Consider the following 17,660-nt stretch of genomic DNA (forward strand, 5'->3'; position numbering starts at 1 on the left):
AAAATATATAAGAAGCAATAAAAGCTTTATGTATTATGGAATATAATCAGCAGATGGTCTCTTTTGACTGCCAAGTTAAAACCCTGAAGTAATTTTTTGGTAGCTTCTAATGTGTTAACTACGAAAGTTGCATTATGTCATGCAGTTACTTTTTATGTCTCAAATTGTAATGCTAGGGTATGGTTTTCATTCAATGAAATCAGTTTTTTCCCTGATATAGTAGTTATGTTAAGTACTAAACACTTCTTTTTAAAACAAATTTTAACTAGTGTGTTAATTTGGGAAAACAAGTAACAACTTTAATAATGACAAATTTACTTCCTGAGCTCAGACATTTTTTTATTTTTAATATAATTTGCTGAAGTATGTGTTGAAGCTAAAAATAAATTGAAATGAGTCAGCAATCAATAAAAGGCATTATGTAGAACATACAGAGCTTTTCAGTTTTCATTTCTTGGTTCTGGAGTGCTACTTTGTTAGGAAGAAGTCAGAACGCATAGTGTTCTGAGATTTTGCCCTTTCTACAAAAATTTAATAACACAAACTATTGGCTCTGGCTCAAGAATAGACTCTTACTCAAGCAATAATCTAATTAAATTAGATAGCTTTGTTTAGTATTTATGGCTTATGTTTTGAAGTCAGGCTATGGCTGTAAATAGTCTGATTTTTATATGTATTTTTAATTTTCTCTGCCAGTTTATGTAATAAAAATTTGTATACATAAACCTTTGTATACATGCTGTGGTGATGTCTGCATGAAATGATAGTTTTGTCTACGGTACATGATACAGACTTTTGTTGTCAGAGCTGGAGCATAACCCGAGGAGGTCTGACGGATGCAGCTCTTCTACCAAGTCGCTAGTATAGGTGCAGTTGCAACTGCAAAACAGAAATTTTGTTGTAGCTTATTTTCATTGCAGTTGGCAGTGGTGGTGTAAATGCAGTCTTTTCTGTTTAGCCTTGTAGGTGCTAATCTTTAGCATGTTGCTTTATAAGTACAGTGCATCTACGGCAGATGGTAGTATTATAGCTTAAAAAGGGAGTTTACTTGTGTCTGTTGTACTGTGCCCACAAAAGGGAATTTTTGTGGCCATAGCTATATCAGTGTAAAGATCCTGGGAGAATGCTTATAGAGTAGACGAGATTCAACCACACCTGGGACTGCTAATGTCACTCAGTTTTTGACTTTTGTTCTTTAGTGTGGTGCTATCTTTAAAATTGCTTATAAAGCACAGATTTGTGTACTATCTACACCTGTTTGTGCATATTTATGTCAGAAAGGTACAGAGAAATGAATGATAAAAGTACTACTCAATTTTCTGTGAACACTAATAAATTACATTAAATTCAAATGATTACAAATATTACAAATGAAACAGCGTTTGAGACTTTATAGCCTGAATAAGTGTGCTCTGGTATCTTATTTAGAAGAATTGTTAATGCGATTCACAAATTACCTTTTACACTTCACAGCTAGTGATGATAAACATTATGCTTCTCTAACACAAATGTTTTCTGTTACTGCATATTCAAGCCCTTTTATGCACAGACGTTAACGATAATTTACTAAAAAGATATCACAAGAGACGCAAAATTCATATCAGTTAATAATTATCACCTTAATGTTTGGTTTGACAACAGAAATTTAAATGCATAGAAGTGGCTAATTAATTAAAATAAGTGATGTAATAGTAATACTTTGGGGATTTTTAAAATAGTTTCTTTGTTGTCAGCATTTTCTTGTGTTTAATCACTAGGGATGCTCTCAAACTTCTGCGAGAGAAGCAGAAACGCAAACTCAGTGAACTGAAACCTGTGGTTTCTCCAGCTCCTCCCCAGCCTACTGCAGTGCCCTCTGCTTCGCAAGCAACAGCTGTGACTTCTGCTTATCCAAGGCCAGCAGTTCCACCAGTTTCCACACCAGGACAACCTGCTGCATTGGTAATATTTCTGTGAAGTCCTCAACATTGCTACAGCTAAATATTGCTATGGCTGCTTAAGTAGCTATATGAGATTTCCAGACCTGGAGAGAAGAGGGAAACTAAGGCCACCTAGATGCCAAGCAGAGTCATGTGCAGTTTTTAGTATGTTTGAGTGATTCTGAAGCTGCAGAGCTCTCAAAATTAAGGTCTGTACACTGCAAATTGAAGTCTGTTCAACTTGCAAATTGAAGCCATGAAAAAATTGACATTGCAGGCCTAGGAAAGGGGAAAGTCAGAGAGGCTGCAATTTTATTTCAGTCACCAAACAAGAAGATGCCACTAGTTCAGAAATCAACAATACAACCTTTCCCACAATTCCTGTAGGATCAGGGTGTCAGTGTGTATTTCCAAACTTGGAGAAACTTGATTCCTGATACATTTTTACTGTGCTTTATTTGTTTGCTTTCCAGCGGTGTAAATATATGTAAAGTCCATTGATGACTTGTCAAGAACAATGAAGGAAAGGGCTTAGTGATTGCTTTGAAGAGTAATTTTGCAAACTCTAGCACCTAAATATAGTTTCTATGTTAATTTGAAATGTTAGAAATACCAGAAAATATTTTTTAAAGAATAAATGCCCCTGCTTAAATAAACATTAGTAGAAATTGAAAAACTTTTGTGAAAAATAGGAGGAAAAACCTTTCTGACTCTAAAACTAAATTTGAAGTATTGGTACAACCTGAAGTTTACAGTGTAGCTACAATTCACAATATTCAGGAAATGCTGCGCTTTTCTCTATACAAAGAATCAAAGTACAGAAAACTCTATCTTAGCTACTTTTCCACTACAGAAAAAAAAATGTTTCTATGATTGCACCAGAACATGTATATTGCAATTTGTTGTGTGTTGAGTACTACTCACTATGTGGTATACATGCTCTAGATTAGGTATACAAAATAATACGTTACAGAATCACTTATATTCTTGCTTTCTACAGGCACTTACATCTCAAGAGATTCCTTGAAAGTTTATTTGCTTCTGTGAAGAAGTTAGGAAAACAACTATGTTGAAACATTACTGAATATATCTGGAAGGAGAGAGAAGAATAACGGAAAAAGATACGCAGTAAAGCCTGTCTTAAGGAGAGACTCAGGGGGCTGAAAAAGCAGTAGTTTACTATGGAGTTATTCTATTGTCATTTAAATGGAACAAAGCATATTCTGAGCAGTATGCCAGGTCTGGCAGAAGTTAAGTGTAATAGACTAGAACACTCAGTGGTCGTCATCATATTACTTTCAGTAGCTGGAATGTATCGCTTTTTGATGTCTAGGGGACGTTTGAAGTGAGCAGGAGTTACTGGTGGTAATGCATCAATGCTGAAGTCCTGTTTCAGCAAAAGGAAGTATGTTTGCTCTCTTGATACTTAACATGCAGCATATGATTTCTTTCAGGGCACGTTCACAGAAATCCCGGCTAGCAACATCCGAAGGGTTATTGCAAAGAGATTAACAGAGTCTAAAACTACTATACCTCATGCATATGCTGCTGCTGACTGTGACATTGATGGTATATTGAAACTAAGAAAGGAATTGGCCAAAGGTTAGTGATTTAACTGATTTACTATAACATGTGGTACTAATGCATAGTTTGTCTTGTTTACATAATCTTGGCCAGAGGTGTAGATTTTTGTATAAGCAGAACACTGTGCTTTCAGATAATCTTTTTCAGTATTCTGTATGTTTGACTCAAGCTCTAGCTCTCTGTCTTGAATTGGACAACTTGCCAAGATACAGAAAGATAGAGGTGCTACTTTACCAACTAACACAACACTCTGGAGACAACTGCAGTTTAACACAGGACTACGCGTTGTCCAGTAGGTTTTTATTTCCTTCCATCCAGATGCAGCAATAGTTAGCTTCTTGATGGTTAAAATGTCAAATTATTCATGGGAAAGATAACAGGGGAAGCTTCGAATTAAAATACACTTATGGTCTGTCCTCCTAGATACAATGTTAAGATTTAGTTTTGCTGGCTGCTGTGTTGAATTTAATGGAAAAGGAAAGCTAATGGAGCCTCTCAAATTCAGGGTGAAAATGGTTTTGTCCGTGGTGAGGAAAGAAAACGAATTTTTAGCGCATATCAGCCAGTGCATAATAAATTCGTCTTAAAGGTAAATGGTATTAATGTAAAGGAGGCAGGGTTACCTCTTTTTCACTGAAATTTATATATGTGCTTAAAGCTATCTTAAGCGATTAGGATAGAAATCTGACTCACAGAAAACTGCATAACTTTAAGATATACGTTGAGAATTGGTTTAAAAGCTGTAAATCTCATGTGTGTACATCCCAGTTCACATAATGTGTCTACTGTGTCCTATACAGAAATGTTTGTGTGTAAGATTAAGAAATTGAATTTTCTCTTTTTATCTCAACTTATATTTACTAAAAGGACTTGTTTAGAAAAAGTTCTTGAAGTTTAAGGTCATAATCAAAAATTACTTTGGTTTTGCTAAAACTTGGTTTTGTTTTTGCTAAAATCAGCTAATGTACTGTGCAACAGGATGTTCTAATAGTTCCAAAATTAACTATGCAGACTAGGATCTTCTTTCCCAAACCTCAGTTCAACGAAGTATATATGACATGCACTTAAAATTCAAGAGGATTTTTTAGTAGAACACTCTTCAGGCAGGTGCTTCATTGTAATGCAAAATATCACAGAAGTGTTGTTTTCTTAAGTGTCTTTTTGTTTAAGGACTTCTACTTAGTTGGGTAAAAAACCTGAATGAAACATTTTATCACTTTAAAATCATAATCTTCTTAATTTAAATAAATTTGATTATATTTAGAAATACTTGATCAGTATACTGATTTTAATGTTGTCGACGGGAAGTGGCTCCAGTTTCATAGTTCATGAAGGTATTAAAACTAAAACATCTGGAAACTCTTTAGGAAAGCATTCTTTTATATTAAGTCAATTCTTGGCAATTGCCTGTAGCTGCTAGCATTTTTCCTTCTCTTTTATTTTTGTTTGGTAGGTGGTTTAATATTCTGTAAAGAGGACACCTACACAGTGCAATCTGTTTATAAATACCAGTGTCAGGAATACAGAAATAAATGTTTTCATAAAGCTTTGATGTCTATAAGTTAACTTAATTGAGGCAGATTTACAGCTGAATAGGTTAAATTTGTGTTAGTCTGGGGCATCTTGCTCTTCAGTAACTCACCTTAAGGTAGAGGATTTTCTAAAAATTGTGGGGTTTTTGACTCGGAGATACTTAAGCCTGAAGAAAAAATGTATTATGTTTCTTTTTTCCATACACTTATAAGGCTATTTTCCATTAAATATGCATCTTGAACAAGAATTTAAAGGACTGTAATGAAGTAAGATCAGAGAGAATTGTTGAGCAGTTGCGCTATAAGACTGTATTTTTTTCAACAAGGTCCTATCTCTGTCACCAATCTGGAAAGCTGGGCACAAAGTGAATTTGCTGTCTTTTTTCAGTCACATCTTCCATCTTCACTTACCTCCTAAGCTACTTGCAGAGGTTATAGATTTTTTGGAGATACTTTTATTCACAGAAAAGCTGGATTAAACACTTGAAAACAGAATCACAGAATGTTGGGGGTTGGAAGGGACCTCTGTGGGTCATCTAGTCCAACCCTCTCGCCGAAGCAGGGTCACCTACAGCAGGCCACAGAGGACCTTGTCCAGGCGGGTCTTGAATATCTCCAGAGAAAGAGACTCCAGCACCTCCCTGGGCAGCCTGTTCCAGTGCTCCATCACCCTCAGAGGGAAGAAGTTCTTCCTCATGTTCAGACGGAACTTCCTGTGCCTCAGTTTGTGCCCATTGCCCCTTGTCCTGTCACTGGGCACTACTGAAAAGAGTTTGGCCCCATCCTCCTGACACCCACCCTTCAGATATTTGTAAGCATTTATAAGGTCCCCTCGCAGCCTTCTCTTCTTCAGGCTAAACAAGCCCAGCTCCCTCAGCCTCTCCTCATAGGAAAGATGCTCCAATCCCCTCACCATCCTTGTAGCCCTCCGCTGGACTCTCACCAGCAGCTCTTCATCTTTCTTGAACTGGGGAGCCCAGAACTGGACACAGTACTCCAGATGAGGCCTCACTAGGGCAGAGTAGAGGGGAAGGAGAACCTTGTAGGTAGACAACATCCACGGTTCTCCCCTCATCTACCCAGCCAGTCATACCATCATAGAAAGCTATGAGATTGGTCAGGCATGATTTCCCCTTGGTGAATCCATGCTGACTACTCCTGATAACCTTCTTTTCTTCCACTTGCTTGTTGATGACCTCCAGGATAAGCTGCTCCATCACCTTTCCTGGGACGGAGGTGAGGCTGACCGGCCTGTATTTCCCTGGGTCCTCCTTCTTGCCCTTTTTGAAGATTGGAGTGACATTGGCCTTTCTCCAGTCCTCGGGCACCTCTCCTGTCCTCCAGGACCTCTCAAAGATGATGGAGAGTGGCTCAGCAATGACATCCGCCAGCTCCCTCAGCACTCGTGGGTGCATTCCGCTGGGGCCCATGGATTTGTGGACATCCAGATCGCTTAAGCGATCCCTCACACAGTCCTCCTCGACCAAGGGAAAGTCGTCCTCTCTGTAGGCTTCCTCTCTTACCTGCAGGGTCTGGGATTCCTGAGGGCCTGCCTTGGCACTGAAGACTGAAGCAAAGAAGGCATTCAGTGGCTCTGCCTTCTCTGTATCCTCCATCACCAGGACACCCACCTCATTCAGCAGCGGCCCCACATTGTCCCTAGCCTTCCTTTTGCTGCTGATGTAGTTGAAGAAGCCCTTCTTGTTGTTTTTTACATCCCTTGCCACCTTCAATTCCAGGTGGGCTTTGGCCTTCTTCGTCGCATCCCTGTGCTGCATGTTTCTGCCTTTGTAGTATCTTCATTCATGCTGATGCCAAAACTTGAGTTGTTTTGAACTGTCCCAATCCACTGATACACTTTGTCATCAGACCTGTAAAGCAATTATACAGGCACTATTGAGGTGACGTTGCAAAGTAGGAAGGAGTAGCTGAGGGGAATAGAGACAGACCTGGGTGGGGGCAATGCCTGTGTTAGGTTTCCTGCGTGTCTGTGGAGCTCTAACTAATCCTAATATATTGAGAACTGAGGTTTGGCTGCAGCTGTCCAGGAAGAGCAGCCTTCTCTGGAAATAAGTCTGGCTTTAAGGCAGTAGTTGATAAATTAGTCAAGATCACGTAGTGCGATTGACCGCAGTATCTGTAAGTGATTCTTCAGATGTTAAGTTTCTATAAAATGTGGAATATTCTTCACAAAAAATAATACTTATTTCCAGTGTCTGAGGTTGGCAGTATGGTGACAGTATCTTATCTCTGCCTAAAATGTCATGACATCTGTTGCGTTTTATCTGCTGGAAAGTCGTTGAGATCAGTGGATATCTACTTTATCAGCATAGCTTTTAAAATTAATTTTCATTCTTTTAGAGGGGGGATCCATTTTCATATCAAACTGGGAACATATTCTTTACTTTTTCTTTTGATAAGTTTAGGTGATTATGCTGGTTAGAGAGTCATTTATTTGTTTACAAAACTTGACTTTTCAATACCTAATAAGTTTGAATGCTCTTGCAGACACGCAGCTTAATCTCTGCTGCTTTATAAATTTAATTTTCATTCATCATTCATTCCATTTTCTGAAATCTCTTTTTCCAAGCTGAAGGCCCGTTGTTTTATAATGAGGAGAAACAGTATTTTTTTCTTGAAGACCAAAGTTTGCTACTAAAGACATTCATGGGCGAATACAGCTGTCTACAGTAATATTTTTATTACAGGAGCTTTGGGTGGTGATCTGCAGTTAGTTGTTCTTCAAGCAAATTATGACAAAATCTTTCAGTGATATAACCAAAATGTTCTTGGTGCTGTTTACCTATCTTTGTTTCTTCTTACGAGTTTGTATGGGTTTTTTTCTTATTTGGAGTTTTTCTAGCATGATAGAGAATAGCAGTAGAACAAGAGCTGAAAGACATCTTTTGCGTTTGTGGGTTTTGTGGGTGTGTTATGTTGGTTTTTTGTTGGTTTTTTTTTTTAAAAAAAAGAAAAGGTATTGAAGTTGTCCTGGACAGAGTGCTTGGGTCTTCAGAGGCTTTCTTGGTTTAATCTTTAAATGTTTTGTATGACAAGACTGACATAACTCAAATGAGTACTTTTCTGGTCTTCAGGGAAAGCCAGGCACGTTAGCAATCCAAAATTCACTGTATGTTATTCTAAATATAGCTGTAGGTAGGGTTTTCTTTGTTGTTGCCACACATCCCTCTCCCCAGAATGATGTTATAGCTTTTATATGTGGCATCTCTTTCAGCTTAAATCTTTAATAGGGTTCCCCAACTTGAATTATCTAGGTGCTAGTCCCCAACAGTAGGATTTTTGATGTACTGAAAGCTTTGCCTCTGGGGCAAGGTTAACAAACAGCTTTGTTGTTATCACAGTGCAACATCAAAAAGTATCTTCAAGGTCCAAGTTAAATTTCTTTACATGAATGGGTTATCACGTAGATGTGTAGAAAAGGGTTTTCAAGGTTAACTGAATGAAGTTACCCTTGAAAGGCTCTGTATACAGAGGCACCAGCTAGGTTGTGGACACAGGTAAGTGTTCATGTGGTGATACATGCTGCCTGACAAAGAAGTTGATACTCTTTTCTCCTTCTCTTTGACGCATGTTTTTGTTACTATAACAAAACATCTGCTTGCAACCAGGTATTTCTAGCAATTTAGACTGTTTTGTTTTTCCTGGGAGTATCCCATTATAGAGATCTTTTGATGTGGCATTATAGCACAAGCTGTAAGCTCTTCCAGAGTGTTAGGGTACTTCATAGTCATTTGCTGTTCCTGAGGCTTTACTCTGTGAGTGATTTTTCTCTCAGCTTGGTGTCATAGAGCTGTACACCTAGGAACTAGAATGCTTACATTGGAGGGCTACTGTTATGTGCTGGTGTGTCACCCACACCTCTTCCATTTGTGAGGTCCTAAATTGAATTAGACTGGTACATTTGGATTTTCTAGATGATAAAGGAGCTGCTTCTCCTTTCATTGGAGTTTTGAATGACTACTTTTTAATGTAAGAGTACCTAGGTCGTTTTTCTACCTGACTTTTTAAAGTGATATCTTATTCTCAAGTTCATGTCAAAGACAATTTATGATGTTGATATTTTCTTTAAACAGCAGCAGGTCATAAGGAATGAAGTCTTGAAATGAAGTAAAAAATGGTCTTAGGAATTAGTTCTGCTTCTTGATCTGTTCAGCTGATAGCAGTGATGATGGTATCAGAGTAATGTACCTTTTCTATTGTGAGAGCAATGCATTTGATACTGTGTAAATATCATGCATCTTCAGGATAATATTGTGGCAGCTGTGGCATATTCTGCATTGTGTCCATAGTCTTTGCCTCTGCTGCCAGTCCCGATTTTAGCTAGTACTTTCCGACTCCGAAAACTTGGAAAAAAACAATGCAGAGCAAATGTATCCATTGTTTCCATCCCTCCTTTCTCCCAAGCCTTTGGGGAAAGGAAGCAAATGCACTAAGTGTAATGCAGTATTTCTTAAGCTTACATCAAAAAGTCCAGTCCTTTCCAGGTTGTTTTGTCTGCTTCTCGCTAACGCCTTTTTTCGTGTATAGCTTTGCTTTCAAGTTAACAACTTTGTCACTCATGTTATTTGGCAGCTTGCTTTAGAGTTTGTTAACCCATAAGGATTGACAGATACCTTCACCTTGCTAATTCTTACACTATAAGGCCCCAGAGGTCACTGGATTGTAACATACTTCTGATTTATAGCTGAATAAATGTTGATCTCTGCAATTATTCTGGTTAATGCATCACACTACATAAAGAATGGTAATCTCCAGTATTGTCTCTGTATATTTAGATCCTACAGTAGATTTCTACATAGATAGTAAGTATATAAAGCAATAAAGCACATATGGGCTGCTACTTATAAGAATGAGTAGTAATATTCAAGTTTGTGGCTTTTTTGACCTTCTAGGAACAGCTAGCGAGAACGTCTGCTCAGGAGGCTTTTCCTTGATGATGCTTCTTTTGTCCCAAGTGAGAGAAAAGTTTTCTTGCTTTTATGATTGAAGGTTAATTACTTTCTGGCAATGTTTCAAAGAAGCAAATCTGCTGAATCACTAGAATCTTGTCATCATACAAATGCTGATAAATTTTATGAGCAATAATTGTCTTTTTTTCCTTTTTGTAGATGACATTAAAGTATCTGTAAACGATTTCATTATCAAGGCAACTGCAGTTACTCTGAAGGTAAGTGAATAATTGACTTTAAAACAATGTGTTTTATCATAAATTTCCAAGGAGACGAGGAATGTTTTGTGAGCCTATATGGAGATAGGAATGTAATCATAGCAGAGCTTGTAATTCTTTATCACTTATTGTCAGTTTTTTTAAACTCTCCAGGTAAAATTCACTACACTGTCTATGCTGTGGACTGTAAAAATGAGAACTTATTAGTGAAGATCCACTGACTGCAGTTATTTGCAGATAATGATATATGCTTTGTCAGCAGACTGGCATGATTGGCAAGATAAGTCTTCTATTCTTTGCTGTTGCATCTTATTTTCTCTTACAGTTATAAACAAATATGTATTGAAGTCTTATACCAATCTTGTGTATTGCACAGATGTATTCTAATGGCATACTCAGCGAGCTCTGCTTTGAATTAAAAATTCTTCAGGCAACCAGTCTTTGCGCATTGCTAAGAATCGCTATTGTTCCCTCTGTCAATGCAAAAGTGAAACTATTGCAATACATCTTGAAGTTAAGATCTTAAATTTCATTAGGGTCCACGTATTCTGTGTCAAACTACAGAGGCTTCACAGTCTCTGTAAGCTATTTGCATGTTCTCTGGGTTGAACTGCCTTCAAATTTGTGTCGATTGGTCTGCTTGGAAACCACTCCCAGTGCCACTTAATTTTATGAAACTGAAAGGTTTCAGAGATCCTTCTTTAGGAGAACTCCCACTATCTCCTCTTAGTCCAGAATGTCTCAAAGATAATCGCTTCAAAAATGTGAAATTAATGTTATTTCCAAACTTGTGAAAAGAAAGAACTGTAATGGTTTCACTTAGATGTAGGGTAGTTTTGGTTTAAATTCAGTTTGCACTTAATTTTAGAATGTCATAGGTGGGTCAGAGACCAGCCTGAAAAAGTATTTTTAAGGTTCAGGAGGAAATAGTGTCTTTTAGTGAATCCTAGCAGCTGGAAAAGATCTCTGTCATGTAGAAAGATGATTAAGATGGACACATGCTTGACCCTCAGGCTATCTGATGGAGTTTGTCCTCATCATCAAGGCAACGTACTTATTGTGTGACGTGAATGCAGATCTTGAAGCAGTTTGTTGTTGCCATGGATTTGTTACTTATACCTTCTTGATTGCACAGTGATCACACCTTCTAGCTGTATGGTAAATGCCTAGAAAAGCTAAACTTTTCTGATATCATTGCATAGTCTGAGCAGTGGGTTTAAAAGCTACAAACAGACAAGATGGAGCAGAACAAAGACCCAGACTAGTTGCGTTAAATCACAACAATATAAAAACATCAGAAAGGGAGTGAGAGCCATTTTTCTCTTTTGCAAGGCTTGTTTTGGCTATTCAAAAGCTGGAGGAGGAAGTTACATTGAACTCTTCTCATGGATATGTGGACTTAAGAGAGAACACTGCACTGGAAAAGAATTGAGAAATTTCTAGCCAAACATGATCTAAATATTAATGTATAATTGCAAGAGCTGGAGATCTTGACAGAAAATACATAGGATTCTAGACAGTTTCATAAGCAAGTGCCTGAGAGAAATTCTGGGCATTGGATAGACTGGAAAAAACTTCCCAAATTTTTCTGTGCTAGAAGTAGAAGGAGGATCTAAATATTCTTGCTATGCATTTGTTAGACGTGAGCTGTCGTAGTACCCAGCAGCCAGTAACTAGGACCCGACAGCTGCTCGCTTACCCCTCTCCTTCCCCCTTAGCGGAGTGGGGATGAGACATGGACAAAAGGGAAACTCATGGGTTGAGATAAAGACAGTTTAATAGGACAACAAAGGAAATATTAATACTAATAATTATAATAATAATGATAATAATGACTATGCAAAACAAACTATATACAATACAGTTTTTCTCACCACCTGTCAAACAGTTCAGTCAGTCCTTGAGTAGCAATCACAGAGCCCACAAATCACAAGTTTTGCTAAGTTCCTGAAAAAGTTCAAACACTCCCTGGACAAGATGGGATTCGAACTCACAGGAACAAGAAGAGCAGAGAGCCTTCCTGCCCCCGGCCAACTGCCATTCGTAAACTGAGCATGATGTCTATGGTATGGAATATTTCCATCGGCCAGCTTGGCTAGCTGCCTGGTTGTGCTCCCCCTCAGCTCCTGCACACCTGCTCCTTAGCTGAACATGAGAAACTGGAAGAAGTCCTTGATTTCATAGCAACAACTAAAAACATTGGTTTTATGAACCTACTTCTCATAGTAAATCCAAACAGAGCAGCTACTGGGAGGAAACTTAACGTTATCCCAGCCAAAACATAGCAAGAAGCTTTGTTTTGTGTCCTAATAAAACTATATGCGAGGAAATTGTGACATCCAAAAATGACTGTGAACTGCTAGCTGTAAGCGTGGGCTAACCAGTCTCTGCCCCAGAGAGCAGGTGAAAGGAACAGGAAGAAAACAGAAAGAGGAATGAAAGACTAGGTTTTGTGGTTTTCTTCTACACAAAAGTGGCTAGTCAAGAAAGACAGTGGGATATAATCCTACTTTACAGTTCATCTATATGTGAAAGAATGAGTTGAATACAAGCATTCAATGTACTTTTTGTTAATTCTGCTTATATAATAAGTTTTCTGTTGTTATTTGTGAGTTTTTACATTGCTTCCTGAAGCTTAAAAGATGGGTAGCTTCCTGTCCATTTAACTATTAGACTGCTTTTCTGTGCTTTGAAGAAGCATGGATGTGGATCATGCACGTTGTTCATTGACATTATTTAAAACAAGATTTCCTTATCTGCCATCATAAAATTACCGAACCAATGAATTCTGTCAATATGACTTTTCTTTCTGATATGCAAATAAAAATATCTAGTCTGTGATTAGATCATGATCAAGCTCATGTCTCGACTACTTTCTGTCAGTGTTTCAGGAAGATATGGGGACTACTAGTTTAAAAATGAAAACCCACCTCCACCTGCTACTCCCCACTCTGAAAATTCCGTAGTGTGAATACATTTGCAAGTTTAAATTCCAGGGGGTTTTATGGACTCTTTTCTGGGCACTGTTCAAATAATATTTTATTAATATCTTATTTCTGAACAGTGCAATACATGCTTTTCTAGCTTGAATGAAATGACGGCAACTGGTTTGACAGTTTATGATTGGTTGGCAAACACCTTAAGATACTGCTTGTATCAGTTAACATGCAAAATTTCTCCTTCACAGTTCTTGATATCACAAGTCCAATTACAAATCCTACTTTTCAGTTTGGTCTCACCATTTGACAGCCAGAAGTTTGTAAATGTGCCACTGGGCTCACCAGATGATAGCCCTTTAGAACAGTTCTGGTTTTCTGGAACAAGGAGGGAGGAGTAAGGCTGGAGGAAGGAATGAAAGATTCCAGGCTGATATGCACAAGTGGGTTGGGCTTAGAAACAGCAGCCACTATAGTAGCTGTCCTTTTTAAAAATACAGACTTTCATTGCTGAAGTGATGGGAGAAATAATACTGTCTGGTCTACATCAAAGTTAAGGCTATTCTAATCATATTGAAGTTGATAAGAGAAATCCCTTGTCCCTGCCATCTCTTTTGGATACGTTATATAGAGTGTCATACTTGCCCAAAACCCACTTAAAGGCATCTTACAACTGTGAATGTTGTGGGGCTTTCGTGAAGTTTATTTAACTTGCAATGAGGAGTACTACTATCCTTTTTTTTTTTTTTTAATACACATTTTGGTGTTGAAGAATAGAAATTGAGGGTACTGTCAACACTGCTTCTTGTAGGAGTGGAGTTAGTTTAGATAGATAGTGGATTTAGTTTAGATACAGATAGATAGTGGAGTTAGTTTAGATAGAGATAATGTATCCTTCCCATGCTTTTTTAGGAATACCTTCTCCACTATGAAGTCAACTTCCTAATACCAAATTTCATTAAGGTCACAAAATACTACTCTTGGATTTATTGGACTTAGTACCTTCACAGTATCTATGACGAGTTACCTGAGACTTCACCTATATGTTGGGGTTTGCCTCCACCCCCCCCCCCCCCAGGGTGTTTCAGCTTTATATGGTAAACTTATTATCAGTAAACATTAGCTCAATTTTAATGAAGTCCACACATGCACACACAAAAAAGACGCCTTTTAGGAGAACCTCAACTGAATAACAGTGCACCTGCAGCATATTCTATTTGTAGCTTCCTTTGAGAGTCATGTTTGAGACCCCATGTGTTATTTTCCACTGATTATAACAGGATGTCCGTTTCCATTCTTTTTAAGTCAATATCCTGTGATTTACTTTGGGGGAGAAATTACATTGCTTTGTAGCTTTGAATGCTGGGCATCCGTAAGGTGGTATAAGTGACTCCTCGAGGAATTTGTAGGCATTTGTTAATTTTTTTCCAGCAGCACCTAAAAATCTTCTGGCTTCCCTGCCATTTTCAGTTCCTGGAGCATACATTAATGCTGTTTGTCAAAGTAAGTTTAAATAAAATAAAATAAATGCAAGTTAATCATGTACATATCTACTAGACCCTTGCAGTGATTTTTGTCTGTCTTGCTCGTGGCAGTTCTGATGACAGATGTGACCTGTTCTTTTGCATTCGTATACAGACAGCAATCTGTGATGCACTAATTAATTTGGTTGAATGCCTGTATGTGCTGTGTGTCTTAAAGGATTTTCCTTTTTCTTGATAATTGATTGCACCATTGTACTTTTAACAATTGTCTTTTTTTACACGCGCTCTCTCTCTTCTAGCAAATGCCAGATGTGAATGTAACCTGGGACGGAGAAGGCTGCAGGCAGCTGCAGTCCATTGACATTTCTATTGCTGTGGCAACAGACCGAGGCCTCATTACACCAATCATAAAAGATGTTGCTGCCAAGGGAATACAGGAAATTGCTGCCTCTGCAAAGGTAGGTCTGAAATGTATGGTAGGCTGAGGAATGTAGTAGCTATATAGTTTTTTGTAGCAGAAAACATAGCGTGACCCAGATAGACATCAGTAATAACAAAGGCAGTTTCAGAATAGATCTAAAGCAGTTTCAGCATTCCATAGACTTCAAAATTATTATTAATTTTGCAGCTCTGTTTTTAATTAAGAGTAACTTAGCCATCATGTTATTTGGTTGAATGTTGGCTAGACTGCTTGAAAAATAGACCTGTACAGGCTTCTGCAATTTAATATATTTATATATCTTTAATCCTCATGAGAAAGCTAGATAATGTTAATTTCTGTAGTATTTACAGTCTTTGGGTTTGAGATTTTGTTTGAGAGTTTTTCCACCTTTCCCAGAAATTTGCTTGTAGCTGCTGGTGTTACTCTCTGTGCAGTTACATTATGGCACTTAGTTCTGTCTGCATGTTTTCAATATGCAGTTCAGTTGAGAGTGTCATCCGAAAGGTAGCATTAAACTGAGACTAATAAACAGTATTTTGCATAGACCAGGTGCCAGTTAGTGACTTGAATCTGTGGCAGTTGTTGCCAGCCACAGAAGTATTTTGTGGCAGGCAGAAATACAATGAATGATGAAATGCCCCAACACGAGCCCCTTTTTTTTGTCATTTAACGAGTGTTAATCAAAGGCCTGCAGTATCTGAGGAATAGGGCACAAAACTGTCCCAAAACTAGACACCAGCTGCACTTTGTGAATTATTGTCTTTTATTGAAAACTACAGAAATCATAATAGTCTGTGTTGGTGGAGAGGAACAACCAACGAAATTGTAGCAGAAAAGGGCGTAATTGCCATTCCACAAAACATTCATAATTGGATTTAAGATTTTTCCATTCCATATTGCTTACTTCATGTTGAATGTATTGTGAAAGGAAATTCTTTCGCTAATGTAATAGCCAGCCAAGGAGGAAGGTCAGCTGAGATTGTTACGTTATTCTGTGATTAGTGATAGAATGACAAGAAAAGCATTATGAGAAGTCAAGTATAGGCTGTGCTTTCATAATCATCTGCAGTACCTGTGATGCAGTGTTACAAACCTCTCACCATAAATTAGTGTCCTGCAGTTCCCATGATGGAATGTACACTTGCGCTATGTTTAATAGGGCTGTAGTAAGCATTCCCCTTTCATTTGAAATGGAATGTGTGTAACATAGGTCACACTATTCAGGATGAAAGTCATTTGGTCACATAGATTGCAGGTGTTCACACCAACATAGTTTTGCTTTTCAACTTCTTCACTGAATTATTGAAATAAATATTTATCTGACATGTACACGTGGGAGGCACAAACTGAAACTGCAGATGCTTCTCTACCAGTCTCCCTGTAGTTTGGCAGATGCCTTATTTGTGTAGATTGCTTATATGTCCCCTTCTGCTTCATGTTAATTTTAACTTCTTTCCAGGTCATGTGCATCCTAGCATCATATTTGCAGCATTCAAATAATGCAATTGCACATATGCATTATGCTCATATTGACACTGTTGTGTGAATGCTGTTCCCATGGCTATTGCCTTCTGGTTCACTAATTATTCAGAGATGAATAAAAGACTAAAATAAAATTCAGTGTATCATTTTAACTTTTAAATTCATAATAAGGGTGTCAAGTTTTGTAAATTTGGTGTAAGCTTGAATTTAGTGGGTGATTGATTAGAATGAGATTCTCTTAAACTTCTTGGTATTTATTTCTAAGCTGAAGTCATTGTAGTTGTTAAACTACCATGACCTTTCAGAACCCTTGCCTGAAAGATGTTTAGAAACAAATACAGGGAAGACAGTAGTTAATCTTGACCAACAGAGTTATATTAGAACATGAAAGGGGATTAACCTGTGTCACAATTATAATTACTAAAACATTGTCTGTGTGGAAGTCATCTTGTAGTGACTCCTACTTCCACCCACATGCAAACGAAAAGAAGTCAACTCAGTCACACTTTCCACTTATTGACTCCTGTCCTTAAAGGCTGGGGTGAAGTTTCATAAAAAATACCTGTTGGTAGGTTGAATTGAGTGCTTGACAGAATATTCATAGAACACATGTAGAAAATTCCTAGAAAGTACAACAGGCAATTCAAGGAAAGCAATCTAGAAATTAAAAAAAAAAAAGGGGGGGGGGGGGGGGGGGAGGTAAATTCATAGAAAGAACATGGAAAAAATCCTAAAAACAGTTGTAGAAATCCTAAAAAGGGAGTGGAAAAATCCTAGAAAACAGAGGGGATTCATGGAGTAATCCTGTCCGAGAAAGTTTCACAAATGCGATACATCACTTTTTTCATGTTGTGATAAAGTAGATTTTCTGGGTCGGTCTTCACTTCCACTGAAATTTCCCTAACATACCTAAATGATTGGAAACCATCATTAGTTTTCTTATTTTTGCCAGAAGAAGAAAAATACCAAGAGACTGTGTTGCTTTTATCAGTCTTCCCAGAAGAAGATCTGAGTCTGTTTCCCTGAATTTTGGACACAGTTATTTTTGTCTTAAAATGTCAGAATTCTGCAGTTGTCACAGTGTGACATTTTC

The 17,660-nt window shown here is 37.8% G+C and overlaps 1 protein-coding gene across 4 annotated transcripts in view; it reads left to right on the forward strand.

Moving 5' to 3' along the window:
- The window catches only part of PDHX (pyruvate dehydrogenase complex component X), a 65,992-nt gene that overhangs the window by 34,274 nt on the left and 14,058 nt on the right, over positions 1-17,660 (forward strand). For all 4 annotated transcript variants that reach the window (XM_075426211.1, XM_075426210.1, XM_075426209.1 and 1 more), the window contains exons 6-9: positions 1,758-1,941; positions 3,374-3,521; positions 10,165-10,223; positions 14,943-15,101. In XM_075426211.1, the coding sequence (XP_075282326.1) occupies positions 1,758-1,941; positions 3,374-3,521; positions 10,165-10,223; positions 14,943-15,101 (550 nt within the window). The remainder of the gene's footprint in view (positions 1-1,757; positions 1,942-3,373; positions 3,522-10,164; positions 10,224-14,942; positions 15,102-17,660) is intronic.

The sequence above is a fragment of the Opisthocomus hoazin genome, chromosome 7, assembly GCF_030867145.1.
Source record: "Opisthocomus hoazin isolate bOpiHoa1 chromosome 7, bOpiHoa1.hap1, whole genome shotgun sequence".
Classification (NCBI taxonomy): Eukaryota; Metazoa; Chordata; class Aves; order Opisthocomiformes; family Opisthocomidae; genus Opisthocomus; species Opisthocomus hoazin.